Source organism: Somniosus microcephalus, chromosome 6 (assembly GCF_052327205.1).
Source record: "Somniosus microcephalus isolate GS21.2 chromosome 6, FLI_Smic_1.0, whole genome shotgun sequence".
NCBI lineage: Eukaryota > Metazoa > Chordata > Chondrichthyes > Squaliformes > Somniosidae > Somniosus > Somniosus microcephalus.
This window is the reverse complement of record NC_140992.1, coordinates 194869060-194894711: the sequence shown is the minus strand read 5'-3', so window position 1 is coordinate 194894711 and position 25652 is coordinate 194869060. Positions and strand designations below refer to the sequence as shown.

General features: G+C 45.9%; 1 protein-coding gene across 4 annotated transcripts in view; it reads left to right on the top strand.

The window, feature by feature from the left end:
* phaf1 (phagosome assembly factor 1) overlaps positions 1-25652 on the top strand; it is a 99147-nt gene that overhangs the window by 13065 nt on the left and 60430 nt on the right. The window contains exons 1-3 of one of the 4 annotated variants that reach the window (XM_085991149.1): positions 9075-9118; positions 9756-9839; positions 20856-20969. In XM_085991149.1, coding sequence (XP_085847275.1) covers positions 9086-9118; positions 9756-9839; positions 20856-20969 — 231 coding nt within the window. In that variant the 5' untranslated portion in view covers positions 9075-9085. Of the gene's footprint in view, positions 1-9074; positions 9119-9755; positions 9840-20855; positions 20970-25652 lie in introns of those variants that run through there. The other 3 variants (XM_085991150.1, XM_085991151.1, XM_085991152.1) reach the window with 3 other exon arrangements.

Below are 25652 nucleotides of genomic sequence, written 5' to 3'. Positions count from 1 at the left end.
TCAGCTCAGCTGGGATGTGGGAGCTCTGCAAGCCGTGATGCGACGTAGGCACTGGAGCGAAACTTCTGGCTGCCTCTTGTTGGCTGATGAGCTGCTGGGATGCGGACCATGGCTCTGTTGGAGTCGGAAGGAAATCCCCTGGTGCGCGTAGCGGCTGGCCATATACGAGCTCCGCCGAGGACGATTGAAGATCTTCTTTAGGTGCCGTACGAAGACCCAAAAGGACCCATGGAAGCCTGTCCACCCAGCCCGAGCCTTGAAGGCTGGCTCGCAGTGCGGCTTTGAGCGATCTGTGGAATTGTTCGCACAGGCCGTTCGCCTGTGGATGGTAGGCAGTGGTGCGATGTAGCTTGACGCCGAGCCCCTGAGCCACAGCGTTCCAGAGCTCCGAAGAAGACTGCGGCCCACGATCAGACGAGATGTCCGCCGGTACCCCGAAACGGGCGACCCAATGGGAGATGAATGCCCTGGCGACGTCTGCAGAAGTGGTGGATGACAAAGGAACCGCCTCAGGCCATCTAGTGGTGCGGTCCACCATTGTAAGAAGATGAGTAAACCCGTGCGAAGGCGGAAGTGGCCCCACCAGGTCCACATGCACATGATCAAACCTACGTTCTGGAACAGCGAAAGTGGCCAATGGAGCCTTGACGTGACGCTGCACCTTGGCCTTTTGGCAGACCACGCAGGTGTTGGCCCAGTTGCGGACATCAATGTGCATGCCCCGCCACACGAATTTGGACGACATCAGCCGTTGAGAGGCCTTCATGCCAGGGTGCGACAACCCGTGTATGGCGTCAAAAACTTTGCAGCGCCAGGCGACCGGCACGATAGGGCGAGGATCTCCTACGGCGACGTCGCAGAGTAGCGTAGTGCCTGTGGCATGGAATGTGACGTCGGCGGCTTGGAGGGGTTGGTTCTGTAACATTGGACTTCCGGATCCGAGGCTTGATCTGCAGCCATGAGGGCATAGTCGATGCCGAGCTGGACTGCATGAACAGTCGCGCGGGAGAGGCGATCCGCCACCAGGTTGTCTTTACCGGACACATGCTGAATGTCAGTGGTGAATTCTGAGATAAACGTCAACTGACATTGTTGCCGAGCTGACCACGGTTCGGCGGTCTTGGCCATAGCGAACATTAGTGGCTTATGGTCCACAAAAGCTGTGAACGGATGGCCCTCTAGCAGGAACCGGAAATGGCGGATGGCCAGAAAAAGGGCCAGCAACTCCCGGTCGAACGTGCTGTACTTCCGTTTGTTTCACCGTAGTTGACTGCTGAAAAACGTCAGTGGTTGCCACGTCCCATTCATCCACTGTTCCTGCACTGCGCCGATGGTGTAGTCTGACACGTCGGTGGTAAGGGCAATGGTGGCAGCAGGTGCGCCAGCATGGTTGCGTTGGCTAAGGCGCCTTTTGTGTCGACGAACGCCCGGTCCATGTCGACCATCCAGCTAATCGGATCCTTGCCGGACTTGCCCTTGAGGGCCTCGTACAAGGGCTGCATGAGCAGAGCTGCATTAGGGACAAACCGGTGATAAAAATTTAACATCCCGAGGAACTCCTGCAGGGCCTTGACAGTCTGCGGGTGTGGGAACGAAGTAACTGCCTCCACCTTCGTTTGCAGGGGAATTGCGTCGTCCAATGTGATGCGATGGCCTAAGAAATCAATCTGCTGCAGGCCGAACTGGCACTTGGCCGGGTTGATGATCAAGCCGTGTTGACTGAGGCGAATAAAGAGGGTGTGTAAATGGCAAATGTGCTCCTCTTTATTAGGGCTGGCGATGAGTATGTCGAGTTAGACGAATAGAAACTTGAGGTCCCAAAGCACGGAGTCCATCAAGCGCTGGAAAGCCTGTGCAGCGTTCTTCAATCCAAACGGCATTCGCAGAAATTCAAACAGGCCGAATGGGGTGATGACTGCAGTTTTCGGGACGTCTTGTGGGTGCACGGGGACCTGGTGGTAGCCACGGACAAGGTCGACTTTTGGAAAAATGGTATTTCCCGCCAAATGGGCAGAGAAATCCTGAATGAGGGATCGGGTACCGATCAGGAGTAGAGGCGTTCAGGTGTCTGTAGTCGACGCAAGGCCGCCATCCGCCGCCAGGTTTCGGAACAATGTGGAGAGGCGAAGACCGGGGACTATTCGACCGGCGAATAATCCCTAGCCGCTCCATCGTGTCGGACTCCGCTTTCGCAGCCGCGAGCTTGTCGGGCTCGAGGCGCCGGGCCCGTGCGTAGACCGGGGAGCCAGTAGTGGTGATGTGATGTTCGACACCATGTTTCATGGCCGTGGAAGAGAAAGTGGGTCTGGTCAGGTCTGGGAAATCTCCGAGGAGGCGAGTGAAGTCATCCGGAGGTGGGAATGCACAGGAGACGGTGCGCGACACGGCGTTACTGCGGTGGCACGGGATGGAGTGCAAAGTGGCCGCATTGATCAACCGGCGGTGCCTTGCATCCACCAGGAGGCCGTTGGCGCACAAAAAATCCGCCCCGAGGATGGCGTGAGAGACTTTGGCCGTGATAAAATCCCAGTAAAACCGCTGGCCGCCAAAGCACACCTGGACCCGCCGTCTTCCGAAGGTCCGGATGGCCCTGCCATTAGCCGCCTCGAGGGAGAGGCCGTGCCCCCCGGCTTGTATATCAAGATTTGACGTGGGTAGGATGCTACACTGCGCCCCGGTGTCGCAGAGGAAACGTCGACCAGATAGGGAGTAGGTGATGAAGAGGCGTTTTCCCGAATTACCGATTGCCATCGCAGCCGTGGGGCGCTCGTTATAACCGGTCCTCTTTCGACAGGGTTGTTGGGTTTTTTTTGTTGAGCGAAAAGCTGCAGGGAGGGCGGCAGCATCTTGCTTTCGCGCCAAAACGGGCGTGGTAGAAGCACAACCCCGCAGGTTGAGGGGCTGGAGCAGCGTCTGTGGGGGATGGGCGCCTCGTGGCAGCGCAGTGCTGCTGTGTCACCGCGAAAATCTTGTCCGCTTCGGCAGCCAGCTCTGCGCAGTCTGTGACTTCCGACCTGGCTAGAGCAGCCTGAACTTGCTCCGGTAGCTGGCTGAGGAATAGCTCCCTGAAGAAGAAGCATTCCGGTTCGGAGCCCAGGAGCATGAGGATTTGGCTCATGAGCTCGGACGGCTTGGAGTCCCCAAGGCAGGGCATAGCGAGCAGCCGGCAGGCGCGCTCCGACTTCGTGAGCCTGAAGACCTGTAACAACCGCGCCTTTATCGTTTCATACTTGCGATCTTCTGGTGGATTACCAAGCAGGCTGACAATCCGCGAGGCTGTGGCACTGTCGAGGACGGCGACCACATGATAGTAACGGGTCTGATCCGCAACGATGTTCCTGATTGCGAACTGGGCTTCAGCCTGGATGAACCACGCGGCTGGCTGTTGCTCCCAGAACTGTGGTAGCTTCAAAGCAACGGCTTTCGTTTCCATGTTCAGTAACTTCTGCGAAAACCGTTCGCAAAAGTCGGGGTCACCAATGTAGGAATGTCTAGTTCCTATCAAAAGACTGAGGTCCACTCAGGCGATCAAATAAACGAGGTTTAATGAATACTAAGAGTTTAACGGATAATTACAGGAGAACATCGAATATAGGTCTAGTCAGTTCGGCAGCTCCACGAGGACTGCTTGGGCGGTCCCGTGGCTGACGTCATGACGTTTTTCCCGCCCGTGGGGGAATCACGTGATGAACGGCGTGACGTCATCTTGTTTACCCGCGCTATTAAAGTGATCGCACTCTGTACATGTAAACAGTGAAAACAAAGATACAGACTCGGGCTGTAGCTAACATATTAAAGGGAATTATATACAATTGATCGGAGTCCCTTAGTGGCTCCGCCACATTATTACTGTTTATGCCTTCCCCTTTTTCTAAAGTAGCTGTGGCGTCCTCCCCTCTAAGTAGATGTGCTTGCTAATTGTTTTGGTGGGAGCGGGTCTTGCCATTACAGTGGGATCAGCCCTCAGTCTCCTGCTAAGGCCCTGTTAAGTTATTCTGAAGTGAACAATGAATGCTATGGGGGCACGGTCATTTCCCAGCATGATTAGGAATCAGTTCTGAATGAAGTGGGAAACTATTGTGAAATTGTCTGGGGACTGAGGGTAGGAGGGAATGTAGAAGACATTCTTGATTGACCTGTCTCCATGATGTCTTACTAATAGAATTGCTTGTCAGAGTAGAAAAAAGCTGGATTTTGTATTTAAAAGGTTGATATTTCCAATTACATTCATGATGTCCGAAGTTAGCAACTAAGCATGAGGAAGCTTCGTTGTAGGCTGTTTTCCAGGCTTCTATCCATAAGGATTAGGCTGGAAGGTGTTTAATTTGCTGGCTGACTGCCCAGTAGGTCTTCAATTGAACTTGTCCAAACTTTTCACTTGCTCGAAGAGCTGCTTGAATTGAGATTTTTGCCATATAAAAAAAACTGCAGAAGTTGAAATAAAACCAGAAAATGTTGAAAGTGCATACAAGGCCTCAGCATCTGAGAAGATAGTTTGTGGTTTCAGTAGAGACCTTCTGAGTTTTGGCAAAGGTCTACCGCATAAACATTAACTCTTCAGTTGTGGGTGCTATATGTATTTCTAGCACTTTTTTTGCATTGAGCTTTTGCCATCCATTTAATAATGAAAATCTTTCAAACATGCAAACCTCTTCTCCATTTCCTTTTTTCCCTCCGCTCCTTTCTTGAAGGTGCTCAAACATTGTTCCATGTGTGCCAGCTGCCCTTCAACACCTTGTCTAAATAGCCATTCTTCTGAGAGAAGCTGTTTTGACTGTGGGGGGGATGTTATAGCTGAGCCCAATCCTCCCCTTGCCTGTGGTCCAGATGCATGCACTTGGGATGAAAACAGACCTTTTGTCGTTGAATTAGAAAGAAAATCAGTATTGTATAGTTTTGAACTAACTTAAAATGGAAACTGATTTCCTTTGAACAACTTCAAAATAGATAGCTTGAGATGAATTGGCTATGGGACTAGGCTAGATTTGCTCTGTCATTCAGCCAATTTATAGAAACTTTGTTCCATGTGCTAATCAAATTGTATGTGGCCAAGGCATTAAAAAATAAGATATGCTCATGTATGCACAAAATGCTTTTGTGCCACCTTTATTTATAGATCTTTATTCGGAGGTGGGTAGAGCCAACATGCGTACACCATGCAGGGTTATGAATTTCAGGCTGTTGAGCAGGAGAAATTATGTTATACATGAACCTCTGAATATTCACGCAGTGCCATAAGGCTATTGCAAAAGCAAATAGAGTGCAAGGGTGTATTTCAAGGACCATTAAATACAAAACAAAAAATACTGTACAGCCCTGGTACAAGACCTTGGTTAGGCCTCATTTAGAATACTGTCTAGCATTGGTCCCTCACATGGTGAGGCCCTGGCAAAGGTTCAGAGGAGGGCCAGTAGATTGATACTACAACAAATAATTGCCATTATACAGCACATTTAACATAGAAAAACAACCCAAGGCACTTCACAGATGCATAATTGGAAAAAATCAACACCAAACCAAAGATGATATTTGGAGGGGTGATGAAATATTTGGTGAAAGAGGTACATTTTAAGGAGGGCCATAAAGGAGGAATGTCGGAGAGGTTTAGAGAGGGAACTCGAGCTTGGGGCCTAGATGGTTGAAGGCACAGCTACCAATGCTGATGTGAAAGGAGTCGGGGAATACACACGAGCCCAGAGCTAGAAGAACGCAGTTGTTGGAGCGTTGTAGGGAGGGGTGAGGCCATGGAGAGATTTAAACACCTGGGATGACAATTTAAAGTTTGAGGCATTGGGGGACTGGTTGCCAATGTAGGCCAGCGAACACGGGGGATGCGTGACTAGGACCTCGTGCCAGTTAGGATATAGAGAGCAAAGTTTTGGATGTTGGTTTATGAAGGTTGGAAGATGGGTGGCCTAGTTGCTATGTTAGGCTTGGAGAGCTGGAGCACTTTACTCTAGAAAAGCATAGACATTGAGGAGTTTTAATGAAAGGATCGGATTCAGTCCATGTGGATAGGCTATTTGAGTTTAATAGGTTAGGAAGGACGAGGGGGGTATGACTATGTTACGAAGCATAGAACTGGTTAGATGTCGGAGATTTTGCCACCAGTTGCTGGCTTGTGTACTGAGTGGGGATTCACCACAAGCGCTGAGAATGGAAAGAGACATGTTCCTAACTGGCTGACATCACTATGAATAGAAGGTAGGTGGGTTATTGGAAGTTATTTCTCCCAGTCTCTCTGATCTCCTGGAACTTCCCAGAGTATTTCCTGCTAATTTGGCCTAGGGTTTTTCTCTACTTTTGCCCTCCCCCAGAAGATTGCATGACTGACTGGTGGGATGGGGGGAAGTGCAGATAGATGTTATGGTGTGCGTAAGTTGCACCGTGATGGTATGGAACAACCTTGATGTACCAGCTGGTCTTGTCTGTCGTCTTCATATGTTGCTTGTGTGTTTAGATTTTGGTTAAGCTTAATTGTTAACTGGACTCCATGCGGTGGGCAGGAATTTTGCGTCACCTACATTAAAATGTTGCACCAGTAAGCCTACAAAAGGCTGTTTCATCTCAAAAATCTTGTAGATTGAGACTATATAAGAAATGTGTTGTAAAAGTGCTCCATCACCAAAACTGTCGCCTTCCACCTCTAACATTGCCCGTCTCCAACCCTGCCTAAGTTCCTCTCCTGTTGAAACCTTAATCTTCTGTTGAAACCCTCATCCATGCCTTTTGTTACCTCCTAGACTCAACCATTCCAACACTTTCCTGACCAGCCTCCCATTTTCCACCCTCCATAAACTTGAGCTCATCCAAAACACTCTGCTGCCTGTATCCTGACTCACATCAAGTTCACCCATCACCCCTGTGCTCATTGACCTACATTGGATCCCAGTCTGGCACGCCTCAATTTTTAAAATTCTCATCCTTGTTTCCAAATCGCTCCATGGCCTCACCCCTCCCTGTCTCTGTAACCTCCTCCAAGATCTCTACTCCAATTTTGGTGCATCCCCGATTTATAATTGCTCCACCATTGGTATCCGTGGCTTCAGCTGCCTAGGCCCTAAGCTATGGAATTACTTCTCTAGATCTCGATCCTCCTTAAAACTTACCTCTTTGACCAAGCTTTTTGCCACCTGTCCTAATATCGCCTTGTATGGCTCAGTATCAAATTTTGTTTGATGATGCTCCTGTGAAGCACTCCTGTTTTACAATGTTAAAGGTGCGATATAAATGCAGGTTGTTGTTGTTAGGATACTTTTAAGCTCTTGTGGACTGATTATAACATCTGTTTTCTATTTGTGCTATCTGTATCATGCTATGTATTGCTGCTCCACACAAGCCTCCTCCCACCCTTCTTCTAGCCCTATGAGCATAACCCTCTCTTCTTCATGTACTTATCTAACTTACCCTTAAATGCACCTATTCTACGCCTCAACTACTCCTTGTCGTAGCAAATTCTACATTCTAGCCACTCTCTCGGAAAATACGTTTTTCTGGAATTCCTTATTGGATTTATTAGTGACCATCTTGTATTTATGATTCCTAGAGTTGGTACTGTAATTTGGGTACTACAAGGACAGTAGTGTTGGGCTAGGAGGAGGAAAGTTGGCCCCGAATCTTGGTGCAGTCACTTTTTCAACTTCTGGTGGAAACTGCCTGTGTGTATGGACGGCAGGACTGGACACAGAAGTCAGTTACTCACTACCTGGGCTCATAAATGAAGAATGCCTCCTTGAAGTACTGGAGGGATGTTGTCACCTGTGGAACTGCACCACAGCAACAGGTAGTACCTACTTGAGGGGAGGAAAAATAAAAAATAACTTTCCTAATTGTATCTGTTCTGGATATATTCATAGCTTGCAATTTTCACAGATTGAAGTTACTTTACCAACAGCTCAAAAACTGCTGAATGGCAGTTTTCAGGAATTGAGGATTGGTCAAAATGAGAATCAACATTGTACTCTCCCATTCGTAATCCCACTGAATTCCTTTGTCATTGGTTCGTCCACTCGTAATGTTATGTCCAGCCAATTCAGTTCACTGCCTGTGATATCAAGAAACTGCATACTGTACTGGGCACAGCAAAGGCTTTGGGCCTTGACAACATCCTGGTTGTAGTGCTGAAGACCTGTGCACTAGAGCTACTCGTTCCCCTAGCCCAGCTATGACCCTGGCATCTACCTGACCATATGGAAGCTTGCTCAGTATGTCCTATCCACAAAATAACTAAAGCTAATGTGGCAAATTACTGCCCAACAGCCGCCTCCCAGTTCCATTTGCCACTTTTTTGCCCATTCCACCATCTCCACACACTCTCTTGTAGCTTCCTATGGTCCTCTGAATTATTTATCCTGTTTTCAATTTTAGTATTGCAAATATGAACACCTACAGTCAAATCATAGAGGCACACTGTGAACATAAGCAGTCCCAGAACAGAACCCATTGTGATGCTGCTACCCGCTTCCAATCACTTGTGAGAAATTGCCCTTGGCTCCTACTCTTGTTTCTTCCCTTCCAATCAATTTTTGATCCAATTTGTTGCCCTTCCCTTAATTCAGTTACTCCTTAATCTCTAATAGTCTCCTGTGAGGTATTGTCAAAGCCTTTCTGAAAGTCCTTATCCACTACATTTCCCCTATCCACCATGTCTGTCACATCAAAGAATTTCATCAGGTTTGTCTAGCATGATTTGCACCATTATAAGTGACCGGTAATGACCATTTTGAACAAGGGAAAGCCCAGCCATCTCCCCACCTTCAACAACACTGCCATTGCCAAGTCCGCCATCATCAACATCGTGGGGGCCACGCTGACCAGCCGTATCAACACTGATGAGCAGGGCAGAAGCTGCGTACTCCTAACGAGTGCCTCTTCCTAACATCTTAAAGCCCCTCCATTTCCACAAGGCTCAAGTCAGGAGTATCATGGAATGCTCACCACTTGCCTGGATGGGTGCAACCACAGCAACACCCGAGAAGCTCAACATCATCCAAGAAGTTTGCTTGATTTGATTTCCCTGCCGTTGGGCTTAATATCTACCTTCTCCATTGCAGGTACACTGGCTGGAGTATGTACAATCTTTTGGATGCACTGCAGCAACTCGCCAACAATGTTCCCTGTGAGCTGCACTTTGTTCTGCACGGCCTGTTTCTTTTAATGCGCGGTGCCTTTAAATTTCTGCGCATGCGGGGTATTTACAGTGTAAAAGCCAGTGAACAGCTACATGTGCGTACCTTAGCGGGAACATTGCTCACCAAGGTTATTTCATCAGCACCTCCCTCCCCTGTGATCTCGACCACCAAAAAGGGCAAGAACAGCTCTGTCATGGGAACATCAACTCCAGCTTCCCCTCCTAGTCGCATGTCATCCTGATGGGTAGGTATCCTAGAAGTCCCTACCGAAATATGTTTGTGGGAGCACCATCTGTGCAAGGACTGCTGTAGTTCAAGGAGAAGGACCACCACCTACTTGGCATCTAGGGATGGGGAATAAATGCAACTTGCCAGCATTGCCCACATCCCAAGACCGAATATAAAAAGAAACACTAATTTATTACAGTGATGCAAGTAAGTTGAGATTTGTGCTGTGATGTTCTTTCCAGGTCATGTTTGAGGCCCTTGTGTTTTAGTGAAAGATTGGCAATCCGTTCCACATGGTTGTGTAAAAAAAAAAACCTTAACACAACTCTTTGCATTTAATACCATAAATGCTGTTACTGTTAATTCTTTAATGGAGTGTCTCTTCTTTCTTTGCAGTCGCCACTCAGCCATGACCTCATCCTTAATCTGACTCAGGATGGAATCAAACTACTTTTTGACGCTTATAATCAGAGACTAAAGGTCAGAGACATGCTTAAGCCTTGTTTTCCTATACAACAGTTAATACACTTAAAAATGAATTCTAATATGAAGCGTTGAGATGTTTTGATGTGACGATGCACTATATATGTTATAAAATATACTAGTCAATCTCCCATGGCACTGCATATAAGCAGTAAAGACCAAGATGTAATCTTCAGTTTAGAGGGTAGGGAATAATTGGACTAGAGTGCATGGATAAAATTCAGTCATTGTTTTAAAATCTATCCTTATTTTTATATAATTTTTATATTTATACTGAAATAGCAAAATGTATGGGAATTTGGAAAGCAGAGAAGTAGAGTTGATTGGAGCATAGGAGTTGCTCTGCAGTATGAGCTGAGGGGCTGGGAAATGCATGATGTTACAGCACAGCCACTGGCAGGAGGGTGTAATTACAGTGTGACAAGTTTACATAGGCAGTTTCCATTGTAACCGTGTACATCGGAATTTATAATGGGAGAAGTTGTGCCCAGATGCAAGATTATTAATGATTTTAGAGATGTAGTGCAGTAATTCAATTAGAGCAACTGCAAATTTCGCTGCTGTGCTCAAGCACCATAAAAGTCCGATTCTTGGCTAAATGAGAGATCCTTGGTAGAGTGGCACACACCCTGCACCAGAGTGCCACCATATGTGCAGTGTTTTGATATTGGTCATGATGTACTGCTGAAGCTGAAAGCCATGAGTTTTTATTGTAATTAAAAGGGGTCATTTTTAATCTTCCAGTTCCTGAGGTTTTCTATCAGGTTTTTAAGTGCAGGGGTCTAACTTTCCTAAGGGGGCTTCCGATTAATGAATATTTTCTCCCTTTGGTGATGGATAATCTAAGCATCCAGGAAAGCTTCCAATGCTGAAAGGAAATTGTGGAAACATTTAAGTTTCTTTTTATATTGGAACATTCTATTTTTAAAAAAAAAAGTGAATTAGGTTTTTTCAAACCAGTTAAACTGAAGCTTTTTAAACTTTTGTTAGACCTGTTGTGTTGGATGCCAAAGACCCCCACTGAATCTTTTGCTTAAATGCTTTCTAAATGTTATTTATCTCAAATTACAGTGCTGTGTTTTCATAGCATCATGGAATAATACAGCACAGAAGGAGGCCATTCGGCCCATAGCACCTGCGCCAGCCCTTTGAAAGATTATCCAATTAGTCCCCCTCCCTGGCTCTGACCCCATAGCCCTGTAATTTTTTTCCCTTCAAGTATTTATCCAATTCAATGACATAGGAAGGAACAGGGTTGAGGTCCTGCAGTCAGAGTTTCAGGAGCTAGGTGTAGTGTATGTAACTGTTCTACCTTTAAGAGAACTATTGTATGTAACCGTCCACCTTTAAGAGAACTATTTTAGGTGTGGCACTATATCCTGGCTGCTGTATACTGTAATACCGACGGTGACCACACCGGTATATAAGTGCTGTGGCAGAATTTATTGGGCAGATTCGCCCTGACCTACGAATAGTAAAGTCCTGTTAAAGTTACTCTTGTAGTCTGTGTATTACTTCGCTATACAACCCACAGACTTTACAGTGGCGACGAGTTCGATCTTACCCTGCGGCAACAATACTTCTGAAGAAGTAAACGAGCGTCGAAAAGAGGCACCCGCCCTCGTCGTTTTGCTGAGAGAAAACTCGAGTCTGCAGACCAAGAAAGGAGGAAGATTTCAAACACGAAGTCTTCCATCAGCAACAGGCACGGATTGTCCCTTCTGCCACGGTGGTGAGTGAGCCGATCAACACGAGAAGCAAGTCGGCCACGGTGACTGAGTAAAGGGAAAATAAAAAATAAAATAAACGGAGGATAAGGGCAGTGAACTCGACCACGGTCGAGGGGGAAAGGAGCCGGACAGAAGTCGGGCCCAGAGGCGCTGAGACGGGGCAGCGTGGAACACGGAAGCCGCGGTACAAGCGGGCTGGGGAGCGTTGTGAGACGGCTAGACCGCGACGGCGAAAAAGGCCGGACAACTACCGCGACCACGAGGCGCTGCGACCGGAATCGTAAGGCGCGGGAAGATATAAAAATAAATAAGCCACGGAGAACTCGGCCACAGCCGGGGAGGAAAGCACCGGACTGCGAGGGGGCTGGGAGGCGCGATTGGAGCGAAAAAGGCCGGGCACCTACCGAGGCCGCGAGGCGCTGCGACCGGGATCATAAGGCGCGGAGGCAATAAATAATGAAATAACCCGCGAAGAATCAGCCGCAGCCGGGGAGGAAAGGACCAGACTGCGGGAGGTCTGGGAGAGGCGTTTAAAGCCGCGGGAGAGACAGAGCCCGAGAGAGAGACCGAGCGAGGTTCCGGCCAGCGGCTTGCAGCAGCTGCCGTGAAGGACCAGGAGCTGGATCTGTCCGATGCCAACTGGTTGTCCCCAGCGCCGATTGCCCCTGCCGAAAAGAAGGGGGGGGGAAACAAGGAACGCGATCGGCTTTTCTAGCGCGCGCTTCAGAATAAACTGAAGCCGGCGCACAGGCTACAAACCCCGTAAACCAGCGGTCGTCGCCCGAGGGCAAAGCTTACCCCTCCCACCAGAGGAAGAAGTCAGGAGCGGGAAACCGCCATTTTGCCAGTAGGGGGGAAGAAGACAAGCGTGGGAAACCGCCATTTTGCCAGTAGGCGGGGAAGAAGACAAGCGTGGGAAACCGCCATTTTTGGAAAAAAAAAAAGAAAAAGTTAGAGAAATCCTGTTGTTTCGCAGAAAGATAGTGAAGATGCCTAAGCATGGTAACCTCAACAACTTCGATGCCGAGGTGGAAGATTGGGCCACGTACGTAGAACGTATCGAGATATATTGTGAGGCCAATAAAATAGAAGATGATAAAGCTATAACCTTGCTAAACTCGATGGGCGCGAAGACATACGGGTTATTGAAGCATCTTCTATCACCAGCTAAACCGGCGGATCAGACTTTCGATAATATTGTTGCTGTTCTGAAGGATCACTTGAACCCCACACCGCTGATGTTGGCGGAACGATTCAAATTTTATGCGAGAACGCAACGGAAAGAGGAAAGCACCGCGGAATACTTGGTCGAACTGCGTAGACTAGCGAAATACTGCCAGTTTGGAGGAAATCTGACAGAGGCATTGCGAGACAAGTTCGTGTGCGGGCTGTCGAAGGAAGGAACGCAAAAGCGACTACTCGAAGAGAACGACCTTACACTTGAGAGGGCTGTCCTTATTGTAGCATCGCACGAAGCCGCAGCGAAAGGAAATGCAGCTAAAGGCAGCGGTACTCAGTGTGGATCAAATTACTTCGGGTACAACGAAATGTTATCGTTGTGGGAAGACAACACACGACCAGAACCAATGCTGGTTTAAAAACCAGGAATGTAGAAAATGTGGCAAACTGGGTCACATAGCTAAAGTATGCCGGTCAGGAAAGAAGACCAACAACCAAAAAAAGCCATCACAGGGAAAGTACAACGAAGTACACAAGGTGGCTGAGAAGAGTTCAGACGAACAGAATTCGGATTCCGACCCAAACGGCCAGGAACTGGGTAGTCTGAGAATTCACAATGTGAGTAAGAAAGCTGACCTACAAACTATCTGGGTCATGCTTAAAAATAGCCGGAGTCCAAGTGAAAATGGAGTTGGACACTGGATCAGCCCTATCAGTCATAAATCGAAGGGATTACAACCGGCTATTCTCACATATACCCTTGAGAGATACCAAGTTCGTATTGCAGACATACACGGGGCATAAAGTATACCCCATGGGGAAGATAAGAGTCAAGGTGAGAGACAGGGGCAAAGAACACCCAGGAATGGACTTATATGTACTACCTGAGGGAGGACCACCACTTCTAGGACGGGAGTGGATCAAGAAAATAGACATGGAATGGCACTACCTAAAAGCAATAACGAGTGAGGACTCGGTGCAGACAATCAGCTCAGACTCTGAAACGGATGACGATGAGACCAGCCCAAGTATGAAAGACAAGTCTAAAATGAACTTGCTGACTGAGGTTGGAAAAACGAAGGCGTGCATAAAGGCTTATGCTCCAGAGGAGAACAAAGTTTCAGAACAGAATTCCACTGAACAACAACAACATAGTTTGACAGAGAATTCTGAGTCTGTCCAGTTTACAGACATATACATTACTGAGGAACACCGAGCTCAAACTCAACTTTATTTAAAATTACAACAGCAATTAGAACAATTGAGTTGCCGTCTTGAGCAAGAGACAACAGCAATGAAAAAGTTCTTGGACACAGAGTGGGAGAATCTGGAAAGACAACGGAAGCAGCTGGGGGAGAAAATGGAGCAGGAGCACACAAACCGTCTGCGCGAGGAGGCCAAACGAATCAAAGCTGATTCGGTCTCTGAAGGTGCGTGCTCTAATCTGGTGGAGCAAGATGTTCAGCAACTGAAGGCGCTTGTTAGCAGGTTGCAGGCAGAAAAGGCTGATTTGGTTGCCATGAATTCCGAGCTCCTACTGAAGTCGGGTGCAGCATCACCGGACGATTCATTTGTGGAAATTCGAATGGTGGAGGCTGCGGATGATGGCGAAGTAGAAGCAGCAAAGGGACCCCAGTGCAAGGTTCTAAACAGCCCTGCAGCTAATGGGAAAGGGATGATGGCAGAAGAGTTAACAGTCAGCCAACTCATTCATATGCTGAGGGATAAAACTCTAAAATGGGAAAAACTTAAATACGAGCCTCAATCTTCAAAGGGAAGGGAGCTTTCAAAAGTCATTGGAAGAGCTGAGGTGGCAACCCAGACTGAAGTCTGCAGCAGAACAGCCCTTGGATGCCAAAAGTACGCTGACGCACGGCAATGTAGAACAACAGAATACTGAAACAGCTACTTCAGTAGAGGGATTGAATAGTCCGATCAATCAATCTCCGAATGAAGTTGAAGTATTGAAATCACAAATGAGGTCATTAGTAAAAGACTTGCAGGAAGCCCAGAAAAAGCGGGATGAATCTGAACGCATGATGAAGTCTCTTCAGGACAGATGTCGGGATTTGGAACAAAAGTCGGCTAACGTCCAGCTGGGTAAGGAGGAAATAGAAGACCCTCTCGCTGGCCTAGCTCAGGACGACACCGAATATTACCATGATCTGTTGAGTGACACTGAATATTACGAGGACCTGGTCTGCCCAGCTTGTGTCGAGAACTCCCAAAGTGCCGAAATCAGGATGAATCACTTAAAGTCTAAGGAACATAGGGAGATGGTGGCGTTACAGCTGGCAGTGGAGCTCCGAGAGTCTCCAAGAAGCAAAAAAGGAAAAGACGAAGCAGAAGATGATAACCATCTGAACCATTATTACCTCTACCCGATCACACACGTGGTTCCCCGAACGGAGCCAAATCAGTTGGAAGGTAGGAAAATTTCCCAAGGCAATCCAACTGTTTTTTGTTTGTTTTAAAAAGTCAGCAATGCTGGTTCAGAAGTGATGGAAGTAAAGCTGTTAAGTCTAGGGAAGGACTATGGGATGAGTCCCTCTAGCAAGGTGACCCGACTACACCACGGAGGCGTGGTCCGGACCGAGTCAAGAAGATCAGAGACTACCTCTGTGAACTGTTGTAACATGAAGTTGGATATGTTATGATATGTTAATGGGGAATAAGTATGTTGTAAGCTAAAAAGGGAGGATTGTAGTGTATGTAACTGTTCTACCTTTAAGAGAACTATTGTATGTAACCGTCCACCTTTAAGAGAACTATTTTAGGTGTGGCACTACTTTATCCTGGCTGCTGTATACTGTAATACCGACGGTGACCACACCGGTATATAAGTGCTGTGGCAGAATTTATTGGGCAGATTCGCCCTGACCTTCGAATAGTAAAGTCCTGTTAAAGTTACTCTTGTAGTCTGTGTATTACTTCACTATACAACCCACAGACTTTACACTAGGGAGGAAGTTAAAAAGCAGGACCTCGAAGATAGTAATCTCTGGATTGCTCCCAGTGCCATGTGAAAGTAAGTATAGGAAAAATAGGATAAAACAGGTTAACACGTGGCTGGAGGTAGGATTTCAGATTCCTGGGGCATTGGGACCAGTACTACGACAGAGGGACCTATTCAAGGTGGATGGATTGTACCTCAACAGAGCTGGGACCAATGTCCACGTGGGAAGGTAAACTAGTGCTGTGGGGGAGGGTTTGAACTAATTTGGCTGGGGTGTATAGGCACCAGGATGAAGCATTAGAGAGGAGAAACAAGGTGCACAGAGGACTAGGAGAGGCAAATAGCACTAGAGTAAAGAATAGTTCAGAAATAGCAGGGATCAGCCAGGGAGCAATTGTGAAGCAGCCTAAGGTGGGTTTGGAGTGCATGTATGTAAATCCACGGCGCGTGGTGAATAAGGCAGCTGAGCTGAGGGTACAGATAGACACGTGGAAGCATGATATAGCTATTACTGAAAGAAGGGCAGGAATGGTAGCTCAGCATTCCTGGGTACAGGGTTTTCAGACGAGAGAGAGGAGGGTTGAATAAACAATTACAGCTGTGAGGAAGCATGATATGTTAGAAGGATCGTCAAATGAAGCCATATGAGAGTTGAACTGAAGAAAAAAAATGGGGCAATCACACTGCTGGGGGTGTACTATAGACCCCCAAACAGTCAGGGTGATAGAAGAGCAAATATGTAGGCTCATTTCTGAGAAGTACAAAAACAATAGGGCAGTACCCCAAGTAGATTTCAACTACCCTAATACTAACAGGATAGAATCAGTGTGAAAGGTATAGAGGGCGCAGAATTCTTAAAATGCATTCAGAAGAACTTTTTTAGCCAGTACATGGCAAGCCCAACAAGAGGGGATGGTTCTGGACTTAGTTTTAGGGAATGAAGCTAGGTAGGTGGAATGGGTATCAGTGGGAGAGCATTTTGGTGGTTGTGATCATAATTCAGTTAGATTTAGCATAGTTATGGAAAAAGACAAAGATAGACCATGGAAAAAGACAGATTAGACCCGGAGTAAAAGTGCTCAATTGGGGAAAGGCCGATTTTTACTAAGCTGAAATGTGTGATTTAGCAAAAGTGGACTGGTAACAGCTACTTGAAGGTAAATCGGTGTCAGAGCAGTGGGAAGCATTCAAGGAGGAGATAATGAGGGTTCAGAGCAAATAATGTTCCCACAAAGAGAAAATGTGGGACTCCAATCTCCAGCCCCTTGGATGTCAAGGGGCATACAGGGTAGAATAAGGCAAAAAAGGGAAGCTTATGTCAGATACCGAGACCTAAATGCTGCAAAAAGTCTAGAGTATAGAAAGTTCAGGGGTGAAATTAAAAAGGAAATTGGGAAAGCAGAGGGCATGAACAAATATTGGCAAGTAAAATCAAGGAAAACCCAAAGATGTTTTATAAATACATAGAGCAAGAGAATAACTAAAGAAATAACTAGGGCCTATTAGAGACTACAAGGGGTAACCTGTGTGTGGAGGCAGAAGACATGGGTATGGCTCTTAATGAATACTTTGCATCTGTCTTCACAAAAGAGAGGGATGATGCAGACATTGTAGTTAAGGAGGAGGAGTGTGAAATATTAGATGACAAACAGTGAGAGGAAATATTAAGGGGTTTAGCATCTTTGAAAGTAGATAAATTGCTAGGCCCGGATGAAATGTATCCCAGGCTGTTGAGAAGCAAGGGAGGAAATAGCGGAGGCTCTGACCATCATTTTCTAATACTCTGGCTACAGGTGTGGTGCCGGAGGACTGCTAATGTTGTACTGCTGTTTAAAAAGGGAGAAAGGGATAGACCAAGTAATTACAGGCCATTTGGCCTAACCTTGGTGGTGAGAAAATTATTGGAAAAAATTCTGAGGGACAGTATTAATCATTTTAGAAAGGCACAGATTAATCAAGGGCAGTCAGCATGGATTTAAGGGAAGATCTAACTTGATTGAATTTTTTGAGGAGGTAACAAGGAGGGTCGATGAAGGTAGCACGTTTAATGTAGTCTACATGGATTTTAGCAAGGCTTTTGACAAGGTCCCATGTGGTAGACTGGTCAGAAATGTAAAAGCCCAGGGAAAGTGGCAAGCTGGATCCATAATTGGCTCAGTGGCAGGAAGCAAAGGGTAATGGTTGAGGGGTGCTTTTGTGACTGGAAGGCTGTTTCCAATGGAGTTCCGCAGGGCTCAGTACTAGGTCCCTTGCTTTTTGTCGTATATATCAATGATTTAGACTTTAATGCAGGGGCATGGTTAAGAAATTTGCAGATGATACAAAAATTGGCCGTGTGGTTGATAGTGAGGAAGAAAGCTGTAGACTGCAGGAAGATATCCATGGACTGGTCAGGTGGGCAAAAAGGTGGCAAGTGGAATTCAATCTAGAGAAGTGTGAGGTAATGCATTTGGGGAAGGCTAACATGGCAAGGGAATAATGCACAATAAATGGTTGGATACTGAAGTGTAGAGGAACAGAGGGACCTCGGGAGTGTATGTCCACAGATCCCTGAAGGACTGGAGAATTTTAGCTAAAAGATTGGATAGGCTGGGGTTGTTTTCTTTGGAACAGAAGAGGCTGAGGGGAGACTTAATTGAGGTGTATAGAATTGAGGGGCATAGATAGTGGATAGGAAGGACCTATTTCCCTTAGCAGAGAGGTCAATAACTAGGGGACATAGATTTAAAGTAATTGGTAGAAGGATTAGAGGGGAGTCGAGGAGAACGTTTTTCACCTAGAGGGCAGTGGGGGTCTGGAACTCTCTGTCTGAAAGGGTGGCAGAGGCAGAAACCCTCATCGCATTTAAAAGGCTATGCACTTGAAGCACCATAACCTACAAAGCTATAGACCAAGAGTTGGAAAGTGGAATTAGGCTGGATAGCTCTTTTCCAGCTGGCACAGACATGATGGGCCAAATGGCCTCCTGTGCCGTAAATTCCTATGATTTGAAGTCACCACATGGGGCTATGATATAGTGGCAATAACAGAAATCTGGCTCACAGAAGGGGAAGATTGGGAACTTAATATTCCTGGCTACAAGGTATTCAGGAAAGATGGTCAAGGAAAAAATGGAGGGGATGGCAGTATTGATCAAAAACTATTCTAGCACTGGAGAGGGATGATTTAGTTGAGTGGCCAAAGACAGCGTCTATTTGGTTAGAATTAAGGAACAAAAGAGGAGCTGTTACACAACTGGGTTTATACTATAGGCCAACAAATAGTGGGAAGGAGATAGAGGAGCAAATCTGCAGGCAAATTAGAGAAAGATGCAAGAACTACAGAGTTGTGGTAATGGAATTTCAATTATCCTAATATAGACTGGGATAGTAACAGTGTAAAGGGCAAAGAGGGGGAGGAATTCCTGAAATGTGTGCAAGAGAACTTTCTTGATCAGTGTGTTTCCAGCCCAACAAGGAAGGAAGCAATTCTGGGGAATGTAGTGGGGCAAGTGGAGCATGTTTCAGTGGGAGAGCATTTGGGGAACAGTGATCATATCAGGTTTAGAATAGTTATAGAAAAGGACAAAGAACAATCGAGCGTAAAAATACTTAACCCTCCTCCAGTTAACTTCAGTCAGTTGAAAAGGGATCTGGGCCATGTGGATTGCAATCAAAAATTGGTAGACAAAACAGTAATTGAACAATGGGAGGCCTTCACAGGAGATGGTTTGGGTGCAGAGTAGACACATTCCTATAGGGGGGAGGGGGTGCGGAAGGGCATGCAAAACTGGAGCTCCCTGGCTGGCTAAAGACATGGATGTTAAAATGAGTCAGGAAAAGGGAGGCTTCTGACAATTGTAAGGTTCAAAATACAGTAGAGAACCAAGCTGAATATAGAAACTAGAGATTTTTTAAAAAAAGGAATAGGAGGGGCAAAGAGAGAGTAAGAATAGATTAGCGGCTAACAAAAAAGGAACCCAAAAGTCTTTTTATAAACACATAAATAGTAAAAGGGTGGGGCTGATTAGGGACCAAAGAGATTTTCTTGTGGAGGCAGAGGGCATAGCTGAGATTAAATGAGTGTTATGCATCTGCCTTCACCAGAGAAGAGGATGCTGCCAGTAAAGGAGGCATCAGTAGCGCTATTGAATAGGATAAAAATAAATAATGAGGTACTTAAAAGGTTGGCAGTGCTCCAAAATAGAAAATTCACCCGATCCAGATGGATGCATCCTAGATTACTGAGGGAAGTAAGAGTGGAAATTGTGGAGGCTCTGGCCACAATTGTCGAATGCTCCTTGGATACGGGGGTGGTGCCAGAGGACTGGAGGATTGCAAAGGTTATACGCCTGTTTAAAAAATGCGAGGGGGATAAACCCAGCAACTACAGGCCAGTCAGCCTAATGTTGGTGGGAAACATTTAGAGACAGTATTCAGTATTTAGAAAAGTATGAGCTAATAAATGAAAGTCAGCACAGATTTGTTAAAGGCAAATGGTGTTTGACTAACTTGGTCAAATTCTTTGAAGTAACGGAGAGAGTTGATGAGGGTAATGTGGTTCATGTGTGTATGGACTTTCAAAAGGTGTTTGACAGTACAACATAATAGACTTGTTATATTGGGAAGTATACAGTGGTGTTCCCCAGGGGTTTAACCAATGTTTTATAAAGGTTTAGCATAACTTCCTTGCTTTTGTACTCTATGCCTCGAGTAATAAAGCTAAGGATCTCGTATGATTTTATAATGACCTTCTCAACACTTCCTGTCACCTTCATAGAAGATAGGAGTAGGCCATTCGGCCCCTCAAGCCTGTTCTGCCATTTAATGAGATCATGGCTGATCATCCAAATTCAGTACCCTGTCCCTGCTTTCTCCCAATATCCCTTGATCCCTTTAGCCTTAAGAAATATCTCTAACTCCTTCTTGAATATATTTAATAAGTTGGCCTCAACTGCCTTCTGTGGTAGAGAATTCCACAGGTTCACCACTCTCTGGGTGAAGAAATTCATCCTCATCTCAGTCCTAAATGGCTTACCCCTTATCCTTAGACTGTGACCCCTGGTTTTGGACTCCTCTGCCATCGGGAGCATCCTTCCTGCATCTAGTCTGTCTAGTCCTGTTAAAATTTTATAAGTTTCAGTGAGATCCATTCTCTTCTAAACTCTAGCGAATACAAGCCCAATCGACCCAATCTCTCCTCATACGTCATTCCTGCCATCCCAGGTATCGGTCTGGTGAATCTTCGCTGCACTCCCTCCATGGCAAGAACATCCTTCCTCAGGTAAGGCGACCAAAACTGCACACAATACTCAAGGTGTGGTCTCACCAAGGCCCTGTACAACTGCAGCAAGACACCCTTGCTCTTGTACTAGAATCCTCTCGCTATGAAGGCCAACATACCATTTGCCGCCTTAACCGCCTGCTGCACCTGCCTGCTTACCTTCAGCGACTGGTGCACAAGGACACCCAGGTCTCGTTGCACTTCCCCTTCTCCCAATCTATTGCCGTTCAGATAATCTGTCTTCCTGTTTTTGCCAGCAAAGTGGATAACCTTGCACTTATCCACATTGGGCAGATGCAGTATAATCACCCAACCTGTCCAAATCATACTGGAGTTTCTCAGCATCCTCCTCACAGCACACACGCCCACCCAGCTTTGTGTCGTCTGCAAACTTGGAGATATTACATTTAGTTCCCTTGTCTAGATCATTAATATATATTGTGAATAGCTGGGGTCCTAGCACCGATCCCTGCGGTACCCCACTAGTCACTGCTTGCCACTCGGAAAAAGACCCGTTTATTCCAACTCTTTGCTTTCTGTCTGCCAGCCAGTCCTCTCTCCAAGTCAGCACCTTACCCCCCAATCCCATGTGCTTTAACTTTGCACGCCAATCTCTTATGCGGGCCCTTATCGAAAGCCTTCAAAGTCCAAATACACCACATCCACTGGTTCTCCCTTATCTATTCAACCAGTTACATCCTCAAAAAATGTCAGTAGATTAGTCAAGCATGATTTACCTTTTGTAAATCCATGTTGACTTTGTCCAATCCTGTCACTGTTTTCCAAGTGCTCTGCTATTACATCTTTTATACAGGAAACTTTCGATTAACTGGCCACTAAATAACCGGAAATGTCGGTTAACCGGCAAAATTCAGGAGTCGGTTCAGAACTTTTTTTACTCATTTCTGGCTGTGCAAGCGTCTAACTGAAGCTGTTGCTAAACTACAGAGACGCTTGCAAGCTGTGCTGATTGTTTTGAAGCTGTTGCTAAGCAACAGGGTTTGTTGCTAGATACGGAGCTCAGAAGCTCCGTATGTTTTAACTATAGCGCTCGATTCTCCGGCGTTGTTGATAGACCGGCACCAGCTCGGTCCCGTCCGTGCTGGATACCAGAAAGTTTCCTGTAATGGACTCTAGCATTTTCCCCACTACCGATGTCAGGCTTGCCGGTCTATAATTCCCTGTTTTCTCTCTACCGCCTTTTTTAAATAGTGGGGTTACATTAGCTACCCCCCAATCCATGAGAACTATTCCAGAGTCTATAGAATTTTGGAAGATGACCAGCAATGCATCTACTATTTCTAGGGCCACTTCCTTAACTACCCTAGGATGTAGATTATCAGGCCCTGGGGATTTATCGGCCTTCAATCCTGTCAATTTCCCTAACACCATTTCCCTACAAATACTGATTTCATTCAGTTCCTCCCTCTCATTAGACCCTATGTTCCCTGAAATCTCTGGAAGGTTATTTGTGTCCTCCTTTGTGAAGACAGAACCAAAGTATGTATTTAATTGGTCAGCCATTTCTTTGTTCCCCATTATAAATTCCCCTGATTCTGACTGCAAGGGACCTAAGCTTGACTTCACCAATCTCTTTCTCTTCACATGTCTATAGAAGCCTTTACAATCAGTTTTTATGTTCCCTGCAAGCTTGCACTCATATTCTATTTCCCCCCTCTTAATTAATCCCTTTGTCCTCCTTTGCTGAATCCTAAACTGTTCCCAATCCTCAGTTTTGCTGCTTTTTCTGGCCAATTTATATGTCCTCTCCTTGGATCTTATGCTATCCCTAATTTCCCTTGTTAACCACGGTTGAGTCACCTTTTTATTTTTATGCCAAACCGGGATGAACAAATTCTGTAGTTCATCCATGCGATCTTTAAATGTTTGTCATTGCCTATCCACCGTCAACCCTTTAAGTAACGTTCCCCAATCCATCCTAGCCAACTCGCGCCTCATGCCATCGTAGTTTCCTTCAAAGATGTGTGTATGTACATGCTAGGTGTCTCTTACTGCAACCCTTTAAAATTGTACCATTTAGTTTATATTGCCTCTCTTCATTCTACCTACCAAAATTAATCACTTCACACTTCTCTGTTAAGTTTCATCTGCCATGTGTCTGCTCATTTCATCAGCCTGTCTGTCCTCCTGAAGTCTGTTACTATCCTCCTCACTGTTTACTACATTTCCAAGTTTCGTGTCATTTGCAAACTTTCAAATTGCGTCTTGTGTACCCTATTCCAGGTCATTAATATATATCAAGAAGAGCAGTGGTCCCAATACTGACCCCTGGGGAACGCCACTATATACTTCCCTCCAGTCTGGAAAACAACCGTTCACCTCTGCTTTCTGTCCCTTAGCCAATTTTATATCCATGCCTCCACTGTCCCTTTAATCCCATGGGCTTTCATTTTGCTTACAAGTCCATTCTTGTGGTCCATTTGAAGCATTGTTCTCTGGAAAGAAAATAGCTTTTTTTCTTGGTCAAGGAGCGTTTGTTTTCTACACAGATGGGGGGGCCATGGTTATTTTTCAGTGGGAAACTGTTTGTTTTGTAACAGCGCATTAGTTACACCTGTGAGCTATCTCCCCATAGACTGCTTAGTGTTGGTGTCTATTCTTTAGCTGGTTATGAAACCATGAGTCAGAATTAAAATTGCTGTGCTTACTTCCGAGACTAATAGCTCCAAAAACAGCTAGTCCAGATAACTACAAATATTTCAATTGAGCAGTACAGCCAAGACCTGTATCCTGTAGCATGAGCAATCCAATTCAGTACTCCAAGCTAGCCTTAAAACTAAGTTACATTACTTGGTTCAATTAATTTGTATGTGAAGGATGAATGAATTTTAGATTACTTGCCTTCTATATGATCCATCCCTCCCTCCCTTCCCTGAATTTAGTGCTGCTTCTCCATGACCTGGAATGTTTGTACATTTAACACCAGACAATCCACATTGTTACTTAAACTCATTCAATTCTGTTCTGTTCTGAAGGAGATCATCTGATTCATAATGCCAGACAGGGGTTTTAAGTTTTCACTTTTTTTTTCTCCTCCTCCTCTCTTGAAGGAGTTGTCTGCTGGCAGGGCTGTGCTGGTGAGGCCAGCGGGTGTCGGAAGGCTATTCAACAGTGCAGGACATCATAGGCAAGAGGGAGACCGAGAGAGACAGATCCTGTTCTTGCATGATGTCCATATGTGCGCACGTCTAGCAGGGATCAAAGGATAGCGATCGAGCAGGGGCCCTAGCTGATATTTCCCTTCCTGGCAAGGGGCATTGAGGCTAATTGTAGCGCCCTTACCGAGATCGGCTGATAATGGCATAACCTGTGTATCAACCCTCTGGTCCATGTGACTCAACTACAGTTCCTTTACCAGTTTAGCTATGGAAGAAGACCTGCAACATAAGGTTTGACTCTGATGTGTGCTGTGATTCCTCTATTTTTCATTGTTTGAGTGTTGACCATCAGTCACATTCCAATGAGGAGGCGCATATCTGTGGGATGTAATGTGACCTATTCCAGTCTCCTTTCTCTCTCCTACACCATAGGTAGTACAGCACTCTAGTGGAGATGTTACAAAAGAATGGGGCGCTGTTGCAGCCCCTTGCTCTCCTCTATCGTTTCTTGTTCTATATATTATTTTTACTTCTCCCATGTTTGATAGCAAATTCCACATTCCTCCAGAAATTACCCAATAATAAAAAGGACAAATTTACATCAATTAAATTGTCTGTGTGTATTCTAATTTTACTGGAGAAAGTTTTTAGGAAGGGTTTGTCTGCACTTATTGCGATGGGCACTATACTGAGATTGACATTTTTTTTAAGGAAGGGTTTGTCTGCACTTATTGCGATGGGCACTATACTGAGATTGACATTTTTTTTAAGGAAGGGTTTGTCTGCACTTATTGCGATGGGCACTATACTGAGATTGACATTTTTTTTAGGAAGGGTTTGTCTGCACTTATTGCGATGGGCACTATACTGAGATTGACATTTTTTTTGAATGAGTTTTGTCAGTGTTTTTGGAATGTTTGCTGTCCAGTCTGTTTTCCCTTCCCACCAGCAATCCTGCCTGGACTCCCAGTTGTGGTCCCTCAGGATACAGGAATGTTTACAACACTGTAGGTTGTGGCTTAAAGGAAAGCTTCAACAAAAAGGCAAGCAACTGAATACGTTCCACTTTCTCAATGAGGAGTACAGTGCACTGCTTGCAATGGGATACATTCCCTTCAACTCCTTCAGGCATGAAGAGGTTTGTGGTTAATTACCTGAGAGGGAGTTGCTGAGATGTGTAGGCCGTTGACCCCACAATCGGCATTTAGATGTTGGTTGGAAAGCTGCCATAAAAATGTGAACTTCAAACCACCTCACAGTAGCCTGCCGCAACTGTCTGGCAGCCGAGCACAGGACTCGCATCGATTCTAACTGCTGGATTTATCTGGCATTGGAATTTGGCCGCCCTCAGCAAGCATGTTTGCTGGGTTCTTGGAGGATTGTGGCATCAATTGCTCCATAAGGAAGGAGAAGGCTTTATCCCACCCTGCAGAGTGCATTTTCCTTTGACCAATGCAGAGCCCAGACTATCCTGCTGTGGCTGATCGAGGAGTGTGGGCGAGCAAGCAGGACGGGGGATGCTGAGCTAGGGAACAATTCATGGAATCCCACTTTCATTTTGTTA